The 12166-nt window shown below is 43.8% G+C and overlaps 1 protein-coding gene across 1 annotated transcript in view; it reads left to right on the forward strand.

Moving 5' to 3' along the window:
• The first annotated feature begins 2682 nt into the window (after window positions 1-2682).
• Window positions 2683-12166, forward strand: part of LOC147452837 (uncharacterized) — a 78013-nt gene continuing 68529 nt past the window's right edge. Inside the window, exon 1 of the mRNA XM_086518435.1 lies at window positions 2683-3698. Coding sequence (XP_086374561.1) covers window positions 2876-3698 — 823 coding nt within the window. The 5' untranslated portion in view covers window positions 2683-2875. The remainder of the gene's footprint in view (window positions 3699-12166) is intronic.

Raw genomic sequence — 12166 nt, forward strand, 5'->3', positions numbered from 1 at the left:
ATAAGCTTTAAGCTAATTAAATTAATTGTTTAAGCATTTGTCAAGACCTCTCTCTCAAAGGGGAAAGGAGGACACTTGTCCAAAGACTACCCTAATTGCTAGTTATGACCCAGGCTCGTGATTGGCTAGGCTTGAGAGAGCCAATGAGCTTCAACCAAGGCCAAAAAGAGGGGGTCGACCATGCAACTTGGGGATATCTTGGGGGGTATACTCTCTCTCTTACACACACACACACACTCTCTCATTGTGTGAAGTGCCAAGTGCAAGAGCTTCATCTCCTTCTCCAAGCTTGTTGAGAGCCTTCACCAACACTCTTGGCTATGGTACGCAAATCCAACCAAGAGCCATGCTCCAATGCTAAAGCTTGCCACCTTCTCTATATTCATTACTATGCTATTATGCTATGCTAAGCAAGAAGAGTGATGATAAGTGAAGAACTATTTCTTCTCATAAGAATGTTTCTTCTTCCTCTTTCCTACCCTGATTCCCTGCTAGCTCTCTCCACCTTTGAAGGTGTTTGAGGTCTTGGGACTGAGGTCAAGGACAAGTTAATGCTTTCATTTAGCTAAGTTACATGCATAATTGTGGTGCATGAAGCTCTCTATCTTCATTGCACCATCAAGGTCTTAAGGAACACAAAGCTTGTATTGTATCAAGTCTCTCTTTATGGGAGATATTATAATACAAAAGCCTTTTGGAGGGGGGACCAACTCCATATGAATCCGGTCCTTTGTTGTAAAGTTCTCTAATTCTCTCTCTTACAAATTATTGTTCATGCCAAGTTAATTAAGTATAATGGTTATGTTGTTACCGCTAATTAAGTTCACCCTCTATCTTCTCAAAGTTGTCTCATAAAAATGCTCACTACAATTCTCCTAATTCCGGTATTCTCAATGTTCATAGGCCATTTCTATTACAACTAATGTGAGAAGAATACTTCTTCTTGTTCTTTTTGTTCCTCACTCCCCGCTAGCTCTCTCCACCTTTGAAGGTGTTTGAGGTCTTGGCATTGAGGCCCTACCAAGTGTATTTTTAGCTTTCAACCTTCATGGCATCAATTGGGCTTTGAAGAACACAAAGATTGTATTGTAAACAAGCCTCTCTCAATGGGAGAAGTTATAATACAAAGTCCTTTTAGAGGGGGGATCGGCTCCAAGTAAACCGGTCCTCAATTGTTGTCGGTCTTAACCTCTCTTTCTTTTTCAAGTTATTTTGCATACCAAGCTAACCAGTTATGTTGTTTCTTGTTATAGACTCCAACCAAGCACTTTCTTTTTGCTCATAGGAATCTCCTTAATGAAATTATCTCTCTCTTGTTAATATAATTCCACTACAGTTAATGAAACTAGCTTAATTCTGTCACAACTAGCATTCATCAAGGGCAACCTAGATTCATTTACATGGAGAATCCCAAAGAACATGAAGACGATGAGCGCACCCAAGTTACCATCGTGCTTTGCCTTGTGAATCCCTCATTCATCATGTGGACAAGGTTCATACAATTAAAGAGAAGGTGCAAGAGCTAGACAAGTAGTAAGGTGTAAGGCAAATAATTTGAAATTTCCATTCAAGGTTGAATTCTTACATACTCGAGTATAAGCAAGGTATTCCGCCCATAAGTTGCATATTTCATGAAGGGACTTAGGTGGCAATGAGCCTTCCTAGATGAGTTGAAAGTGTCATTTTATGAGTACACTACTTTGCTCACGTGATCAATGAATTGTGCTAATGGAGTGCACACCTTTTAATGAGTAGAGCAATGCATAGGATTGTTTGACAGTGTTGCCATTCTACGTAGTTGGGTTGGCGCAAAGACAACAATGCTTATGTATGGGTACATGGTAAGGGGGATCTCTACGTTGGATGCATGCATGTGGTTATGTGATGGTAAGGGGTTGCTTGGGTTCAACAATTTTGGTGCCCTCTATTTTGTAGGATTGTACTCACCCTTCTCTCACATTGAGGGGCAATGATAGCACTTGAAGGGTGCGTAAAAATGGCATTTGATTGGCATCCTAGAGTATGCCCTTCCTACTTGCCATACACAACATTTAAGGTTGCCCTTCCATTGACATTGCAATCAAAGCTCCACCACTTTCTTCGTGTTGTGTTGTAAGTTGTAGCATTGTGCCAACTGATAATATAGGCAAGTAGCACAAGGGATGGACACTGAAGCAGTGGCAAGCTTTGCTATACTGGGCAAGGCCAAAGGCATATATGATATGAAGTGTTATTTTAAACTCTACAGGCTAAAAAAGTAAGGACTCCAAATCTCTCACCTCTTTCAACAACTTGCTCTATGAAAAGGACCTATCAAACTTGAGTCTCTCACTTGTCAATCCTAGTTCTAACTGTTTTGGAATGTCTTTTCTGAAGCAAAATGAAAAAAAAAGTATCCTTCTTTGTTGAAGACATTTTTGTCTCATGCTCTTCTAATGCAAGCTTCCTCAATATTTAACTCTTCAACCTTCTTACGAAGGTGTGATGACCATGTGAAGGGAAGAAGGGCGTCAAATCCCATCACAACGACAAGGGGGGAGAGAACGTTAGGAGGAGGAATAAGCTTTTTCCGACCGAAATGCGACGGGTTCAACGAGAAAGCCTCATGGCATTCAAGACTAATACTTCATAGCCAAAACGCCTTCAGCACATTGGACACACCACACACATTTAGGGGAGAAAATGCAGACGCCGGCGCTGAGCCTAATGTGAAAGGGTCTCTCCCTCTCCTGGCTAGTCCCTTCTTCCCCCCTGGACCATCTGCAACGCCAATAAGCAATTCTGAGCACTCACCGGCATCGCCCTTTTGCTCGTCATTCCTCTGCTGCAAGTTTTGAAGCTTGGCATGGGAGTTGCGTAATTCAGGTCGGTCTTCATGGCATCTGGTCGCAAGAATCGGGGATCACGCCATCGCTCGCACCGGCACAAACAACAAAAAGGTGACGACTCTGGCGACTCTGATGCTGAGCAAAACCTTAGACATGGACCCAACCCTAACCCTAATCCTAGTTCCTCATCTCCTTGGACAATGGAACCCTTACCTCCCAACGTAGAGGGACCCTCTGTGCTGAAGCAGCCAGATATGGACAATGTGGACCGAGACTCTCAGCAAAGCTCGGTTGTAAAGAGGAGAAAGGAAAGCATCACTGTAGTGGGCGATGCTGCATCTGTGATGGATCGATGGGATGGAGGCGGTGGGACAGATGAAGCTGCAACCCTAGCTCTCTTAGGCGTTACAGAGAGGAGTTCAGATGCTTTATCAAACAGGAAGGAATCTAGAGGAGAAAGTGAGCCCCGGAATAGCAAAGGAAAAAGCAGGGCAACCTCTGTTGTGAGCAATAGCAGGGGCTTGGAGCGTGCAGATTCAAACCCTATCGATAGCAGCGCTCAAATTTCTATGCTAGCTGACACTTGTAAGGATTTTAAATCAGAGGGATTTGTGGATACCAATTCGACAGAGTACACAGGGGTTTACATTTCAGCCTTTGATGGTTCTGATCTAGGAAAAGGCAGGGTCTCTAAGAGCCTTGTAAAAGACAAAGACTGTGAAAATGCTACATCCTCAGCAAATGTGCTAGTTGATATTGATAGAAAGCGTGCTCGGAAAGGTGATTTGTCTCAGAAGACCAAAAAATTGGAAGGTACTGGAGAATCAGTCAATGAGCCCAGGGAGGAGCATCATGGCATCATTGAAAAAGGTATGTACAGCTCATGTAAACACAGCAGGGGATTCACTTAATAGGATTTTTACCTTTAATTTTTCACGCAGGGTTCCTGTTTAGATGTGCAAAGTGAGAGATGTGTTTTTACACTGATCGTGTTTTAAATAGAGGGCTCTTTGATTTAGCAATTTCATTGAGCAGATTTTCATTTTTAAAAACTTTTCTGATCTGGCTTCACATCAAAGACAGTGAAGGAATGGAATAGATGGATACCATGCGATTATTTCATGACGATGGATAGCCTCTTATTGGCAAAGTTTGAATCATTGAGGTTGTGAAGGATTAACAATTTTCTCTGTTGTGAACTTCATTTACATGGTAGAACTCTTGTGCACATTTGCAAAGATCTAGTGGGGCCTGAAAATGCTCTCAGGTTAGGGGTGGGGAAAACAACTGCCCTTAATTGGTTCATGAGGAGATTTTGTAGGTAGTTGATCCTCTTAGCAACAGGATACCTGATGAAAGATATTTTGGGAATTTTTGATTTTGGAAGCTTGATGATGGCGCAGAAAGGTTCTTTTAATAATTTTTTCTTGTAGTGAATGGAGTACCATAGTATGGAGAAAGCGATACTGTCAAATGCATAATGTGGTATTATTGGGCTATAGTATTCAAGCTCAGATCTCAAATCCAGAGATATTTAGCATGCGAGGTGGGCATGTTGGTGCGTTGGCAAACACGACCAAACGATTTCATTTCCTCTCACCCAACCCTTGCATTTTACATTAAAAAAATGCTGTACTGAAAGTAGTGGGCCGTAGTTGGAAACACAGCCCTTGTGACCTTAGTGTGATATTATGTATAAATTTGCATGGTCCAAATGGGTTTTTGCACGAATAACGATTTTCGCTTGTTGATTAGTTAGAAAGCACCATGGGTATTTGTATGATGTGATTTGTACATAATCTCTTACATGAAGGTTGCCAACACTTTAGAGACCTTCAAAATGTATATATAGTAAATAGAGAAGCCGAAGTTTGTGGCTTGTCGAACAAAAGACGAACGTAATGTCTTATGGGCCAAAATATTCAAACTTTTCCTTTCCATAGGAGCCCATTAATATAAGCTGAGATGATCGAGACAGGATGTGCATCCGTCTCATTTGCTTTTGGGACAACTTAGTTTTGGACAAGAGGTACTTCAAACTTAGATGATACGTGTAAATTGTAAGATCCATAGTGAGCAAGTAATTCTTCGATTGACTCAAAGCATGTATCAATGCTAAGAGTTTCTTTACATACATCTTTGCAACCTTCTTTGTCTTTGACAACATTCAACTCTCATAAGCTATTGCCTGGTCCTCTTGCAATTAGATTGTGCCAAAGCTACTTCCACAAGCATCATAGTATACCTCAAAAGATTCATGCAAGTTTTGGTATAATCAAGGGCAGCCCCGTAGTTAACTTTTGCTTGAGTTGCTCAAATGTTGCAATGTGTGGAGGTCTCCGAGTGAATGGTACCCCTTTTTGAGTCAAGTTATGCCACGGCAAAGCAATCTCTGTAAACTGTTTGATGACTCTCCTGTAGTAGGAGCACAAGTGTGTTAGGTGCATTGGAAGTGTTAACGGCGATGGCTGAGGATGAGTGCTTTGGACATACACAAGGATTCTTTTTAACTTAGAGATGTGCAATGGATAGAGAGAAGAGAGAATGGAACTGTGAGTGAAGGTTTTGTGAGTCAGAGAGAAAGAGAGAGCAGGCGAACATGAGATGGGGTCTCGAGGGCCAAGCCCCCTTGCAAGGGCCCCCACTCTATTGCTAGAGTGGTATTTGCTTTAGATTGCACAAATGTTGGTACAATGATGTGGATGCTGAGATGCCGTTGGAATCATGCGCTAGAAGGTTGGGTACCGATGGTGTGGAGTTGTTGGGATGTGAAAACGCAAGGGCGGTTGGTGATAATGCTGAAAATGCAGGGGTTGAGGGTGTGTAGGCTGAAACATTGATGCCAAGGAGAGGCTGAGAATGAATTGGTAATGCTGAGGCTGAAGTCTTGGGTTCTTAAGTTCGCGAGGAACTTGGGTTCTTGTGGGTCTTGGGTTCTTGAGTTGAGGTTCTGGAGTCTTGAGGTTCTTGAGCACCCCTTGGCGGCCTTGCACTCACACCAAGGTTGCTTTTTCCCACCTCATGTCGATTGGCTGGCCGCTAAGTGCACGGTCCACTCTTAATGAGCGAAAAGAGAAACAAGGGGAGGTTGGACAAGCCCTTCTTTCTTGGGATTCCTGTCACTCTTCAAAAACACGATTAGGAATCGACACGCCCAAGAGGACTTCGGTTACGCGCGACTTCAACAAGCAAAAAAAACTCTTGTGGTTCTTTCCTTGAGTGATACAGAACACTGCCAAAGCTCTGATACCAATGTAAGGTGCAGCGGAAGTGAAAGGTGAACTTTGCTCAAGATGAGTGCTCCGAATTGTGCTCAAGGGTTCCTCTTACTTAGGAAGGGAGAGCCTTCCGTTCCTTTAGTGAGAGAGTGCAAATGATCACAAACAAAGTGGCAAACACTGTGAATGAAGGTGCTGAGACTCAGAGATAGAGAGAGAAGAGTACGACACCAGAATGTTGTCAAACCCTCCTCTGAGGGCCCCAATCTCTATGGCGAGAGAGGTCTTCTATTGATTGCACAAATCTTTGCAATGCAATGGACTTGCCGACGATGTTGACGACGATGAGGAGGATGACGAGACGGGCTGAAATCTGAAAACGCTAATGGCTGAAATCTGCAAATCTTTATCTGCTGAATTCTGACTCTTATGTCGATGACGACAGTGATGACGACAAGGTGACGGCGATACGTTGAAAGCGCAGATGCTGAAATCTGCGTTTTTCGGGCTGAATCTGCAAACTTTGGCGGATCTGACCGTGTGGCGAGGATCTGCTGCGGGAAGGTGAGATCTACGAGGTTTGTGGGCTATTCTGCGGCGTCTCTATGCTGAAAACTGAAAACGCTGGTCTATCTGCTGGTCCTATTGCGGATAAACTGCAAAACGCTAGGTTGCCTGCTGCTCCAAAAACGCTAGGGTTGAATCTGTGCTTGATGCAAAAACGCTAGGTGAACTGCTGCTCTCTCATGTCGCCAGGTTGATCTGCAAGTTGCAAAACACTGGGCTGATTTGCAATTGCATGAAAACGTTTGGTTCTTGGTGATGGTTGAAAACGCTACGTTGACTGCCGAGGGTCTTGCTTGAGAAGGTGCACTGTTGGACACATGTCCCTACTCCCTCTTCTGCCAGAACGTGCTAGCGCTAGGGTTTCTTATATACATGCTTGTCAAAATTGCCTTACCTAGTTTCCCAACAAGTCATCCGACTTGCGTAATTGGGTACGTAGCTGTAAAACACGATTAGAGAAACACATAACTGGCAAGGAGGCATTCCTTTATGGATTGGACGAGTATATCAAGTACGATGTCGAGGTGCTCGATTTAATCGATCTCAACAAGGCGGTAGTGATTGCTCTCGCACAGGAGATGAAGCACAACAAGGGAAAGCCTAAGGAGAACAAGACTTCCACAAGTACCTCTCAGACTTCTCAGAACCCTCAGAACGGTAAGAATGGTAAGAACGGTAACTCTTCTAACCAATTTTCCAACAGTCTCTCAGAAAAGATCTCTCACAATGAACCTAAGGGTAAGGCTAACACAATTGCTAAACCTAAGCTCACTCCATATGAAAAGGTAGCACAAGGAATTTTAGGAGGATACATCACGTCGGAAGAGCAAAGCACTTATTCTAAGGAAGGTCGTTGTTTTCATTGTCACATTAAGGGTCACATAAAAAGAACATATCCTAAGCTTGAGTTTAATGAATCTAAAGAATCCACAGAACCCACTTACTCTGTCAATGCAATTAATGATAACACGAGTGTGCCCCAAGTTTCTCCCGACTCTCCCATTGATGAGTCTCTCATTAAATGTTATGGTCATATGACGGGGCAGCGTTCTCTCATATTGTTTGACCCAGGCAGTATGCATGATGTGATCAGTCCCTCTCTTGTCGAGAGAGCCCGCCTAGAGGTTAGTCAGAAATCTCCTCTCGAGGTCTTTGGCTTCGCTCCTGGTATGGACTCTCTCATCACGAAGGAGTGCCTTGATGTGTTGTTTACAGTTTAACAAGCTGCTTTCCGTAGAAAATTTTCTCTCTCCTCTTTGAAGATGTGATATGATTTTGGGCATTCGATGGTTTTGTGAGCATAACCCTCTCATTGATTGGGCGGAAAATACGTTTACTTTTAATGCCAAAAGTGACTCTCCCGTTGTCGTTCGTGGAGAGCAAGTTGTTCATTCTCCCTCTCATTGCTAATGTGCAGGCGATGATTGAACGGATTCAGGAGAAGGAGACTCTCTCAGTCCCTTCTTCTCCAAAGCATGACACACAGAATTTGCATGATGATACGCATGATGATTTGAATGATAACGATGAGCATGATGATTGGATGATAATGACAAGCATGATGATTTGCATGATCAAGATTTGATTTCTCACAAGCATGATGATTTGCATGAAAATGACGTGATTGTTCACAAGGATGATAAGTTAGTTGATGCTTTTTCTAGCGAAGCTAACCTCGGTGTAGATTTGATCAATCACGAAGGATCGATCTTGGCTCTCGAGCCTAGGTCCACAGAACCCTCACATGAAGTAATTATGTGTTCGCATGATTAGTACGCACGTATTGTACGAGTGTTTCATTCGTGATCGTTTCCTGTATTTTAGTCAACGTCTTTATGTGATCCCTTTTCCTAGGCATGACATATTGTACGTTGAGCACGTTTTACGCATGAATGAGCACGAATGTATGCGGATTGTTCATGAAAAGCTGAAAAGTATATATGTAAGGAAGTCACATTCCATGTCTCTTCCTTGGCATGACACATTCGTAGAACGAGCACAAGAAAGTATGAGCACCAAGCATTGGCATTTCCGTTGTGAATTGCCACAGTTGATTGCTTTAGATCAAAAGAGAAAGATTCGATCTCATTGTTTGCATGTGTGTGGTGAACGGTTTGGCACTCCGTCTCTTTGTTCATCTACATTGCATGCACAGTCTTTGAGGAAGACAATATTTTTTCCACTCACTTTACATGGAATAGGTATGTACATGTTTTTGTGTTGGAAATGGTTTCAGGAATTTTCAGCCATGGAGATTCGTGAAGAAGAAAGAAGCATGACTCTCGACGAAGTGAAGCATTGAAGGAGCCACAAAAGACTTTGTGTCGCTTTTGGCGCGGCCCAAAGAAGCAAGCGTTGCAGACCTTTACGGAGTTCAAGTACTGCACGACCCATACAAAGTTCAAGTACTGGCGAAGAGTCCCTTCCAGGATTCCGGATGCTATTGGCGATCTCCTTGGACGCCATACAGTTCGGTACCAGTACCTCACTTTGAAAAGGAGGGGATGTCACGTGACACATCCAACCCTACGTGTCCGTGGACAAGCTACTCCATAACAAGGGTTCCGTCAGTCCAGTGAGTCTAGATTAGCAAGTGTTCTGGCACTTTTGTGAGTCTGTTCGCAGACCGTGCATGCCCAGGCACTTAGTGTAGATGCATATCCTCCGGTTGCACACATCATGATCATAAGCATTCCCATTAGAATCCATCAGAATCCTTTAGGGGAATTTTCCAGTGCATTTAACCTATTTTCCCTTATTTTGACATTTTTCACTTATTAATTTAAGTGACTTTTGTTGGAAAGTAGGTAGGGCAAATTGAGTAAGTTTGTATATAAGCAAACCTACGCTAGCACTAATTGGCAGAAGAGAAGGAGAACACAGGCTGCAGGTAGCAAGTTCCCCCTCTCTCTCTCTCAGCAAGATCCCCCCCTTGGTGGCGTTTTCCCTCCAAGCAAGACACCCCAGTCCTAGCGTTTTTCATCAAGTCATCCTCGCCATGAAGACCCCAGCCAGCTGGCGTTTTCAGCCATAACCTCATTGCCAAGACCTCCCTGCATCCAACGTTTTTCATCAAGAAGTTTCATTGCCCTAGTCACCCCTTTGTTGGCGGCTTTCAGCAAACCAGTATCGCCCACATCCCTAGCGTTTTCAGCAGTGCATAGCAGCAGATTTTCAGCGTTTTGACCGCCCCAAACAGCGGTTTTCAGCCAGCAGAATTCAGCCAAACCAGCGTTTTTGATCCCAGCAGATTTCAGCCCATTAGCGTTTTTGGGACAGCAGGAAAGTAGCATCAGTTTTCAGCTTTAGTGTCGATCTCGTCACCCCCGTCGTCGACCTCGACATAGCCTAGACTTGCATCAGTCTCATGCATCCACTTTGTACCAGTTTGTGCAATCAATAGTAGACCACTCTCGCCAACGAGAGTGGGGCCTTCGGAGGAGGGTTTTACGTCTCTGGTGTCGTATTCTCTTCTCTCTCTATCTCAGTTTCACACACTCTCATGCACAGTGTCCATTCACTTTGTTAGTGATCATTGCATTCTCTCATTAAGAACGGAAGGCTCTCCCTTCCCTAAGAACAAAAGGAGCCTTGAGCACAGTACAGAGCACTCATCTTGAGAAAAGTACAACATTCATTCCGCTGCACCTTACATCGATAATCTATACATGTTCTCCAAGATCTGTCTTTTTTTTGCACAAGTAGCAGGGCCCTACGTAACCTTGACATCGCAAGGGAAGCTTGATGAGAGGCGTTATGAAGACTTTATTCCCTTGTGCCACTAGCATTGAAGTTCATCTATGGTCCCATGTTCTTGGGCTTGGCTCGAAGACGAGTTGCCATCTCTTTAGAGATAAAATTGGGCTTGACTCTCATGTAGAAAAGATTCAAGCCTTTGATCTTGTACTCTTTGTGGTCTTTGGGCCTCCCCATTAAATCTGGTACAAGTCTTGCTTTAGTTTTCCTCTTCTTAGCCACTTTCTGTTGCTTTAGATGTTTTAGTTTTGTCTTTAGGCTTACTACTATAGTTGAGTATTAATCTTAGTTAGTATAACTTAGGATCTAGCCATGCATTTTGTGAGCCTTAAGAAGAACGTGCATGATGAGGTAGGTTGTAGCTGCATACCCTATCACACAGTGAGCGTGTGGTGTGCCCAACTGGAAAGAGATGCCCCAGAGGACAAGAGAAACTGAACCCCTAGAAGATTTAGGCGAGAGGCCTAAAGGGGGTTAGAAATAAAAAAAGAACTTTTGAGCACTGGCTGAGGGGTGTAACCCAAAAATATCAAAAGCTTGACATTTGGGTGTAATAGGAGAGACGAGACAGGGATGTTGGGTCCGAACCCTCAAGAGCCCCCTTGCTCTTTTGCTAGAGCAAGTGCTTTCTTTATTCTTGCACAATGCTGATACAATGACTAAATGCTGAGATGCTGATGCTAATGGGTATTGATGCTTTGGTACTTGACGACCACTATGTTGACGACGACGATGACGACTGTGACGATGACGACGATAATGTCGTCGTCAAGTCCAAGATCTGTGATGACGATGACGATGACGATGACGATGACAAAGGTGTCGTCATCAAGATAGGGATCTGCGATGACGATGACGAAGGTGTAGTCGTCAAGATAGGGATTGCGATGACGACGATGATGTCGATGATGACGATGGTGTCGAGACGACGGCATCAAGGCTAAAAATTGCAAATGCTAGATGCTCTGCCATGGATCTACTACTGTGGCGGCATTGCGGCTTGGATTTGCAACCGTCGAGTCGCACTTGGATTGAAATGCAAAAACGCTAGGCTAATCTGGCTGAAAATGCAAAACGCTGGCTGATTTGACTGTCAACTGAAAACGCTATGCTGTTCTTGGTTCGGCTTGGTCGATGCGGCAAGGATCTGCTACGAAATGGGGAGGATTTGCGAAGCTAAGGGCTGAACTGAAACGCTCGTGGCTGTGGGTTGAAAACGCTGAACTGTTGATGCTGAAAACACTGGCTGAACTGTTGAGAAAACGCTGGGGATGCTGAGGTTGCTTGCCGGTCTGGTGTGGTGTCTGCCCTTTGTGTGTCCCTACTTCTTCTGCCTCTACTGAGTGCCCAATGGGTTTCTTTTATAGGAATTATATGCTGGGTAGGGCAAGCTTCCCAACAAACTTACAAAAAAGAATTCCAAAAGTCACTTTTAATAAAATAACTTATAAGAGGTGGTTCACGCGGTAAAATGCGTGCATGATGAAATGACTGTTCTTGTGCAAGAGAGGGTATGCAACTATGATCGGCATGGACATGCACGTCCTGCTAGAGGCTCACAAAGTGCCAGGTTCAGTCTTAAGCTAGGCTATGATTGATGCTAGACTATGGTAGAAGCGTGTTTACGTGGTGCAAGTGAATTGCGCACGTGACATCCCTCCCTGTTAAAAGTGAGGCACAACTGCTAAACTTCTATATGTACTTCTGATGCTGTGGATGCACAAACCAATGCAGATTCCTCTGAAACCAGGGATTGATGGTGCTGTGGGTACTGTTGGCGAATGTAAGGGTCACTGT

Source organism: Adiantum capillus-veneris, chromosome 8, assembly GCF_014529385.1.
Source record: "Adiantum capillus-veneris isolate H3 chromosome 8, ASM1452938v2, whole genome shotgun sequence".
NCBI lineage: Eukaryota > Viridiplantae > Streptophyta > Polypodiopsida > Polypodiales > Pteridaceae > Adiantum > Adiantum capillus-veneris.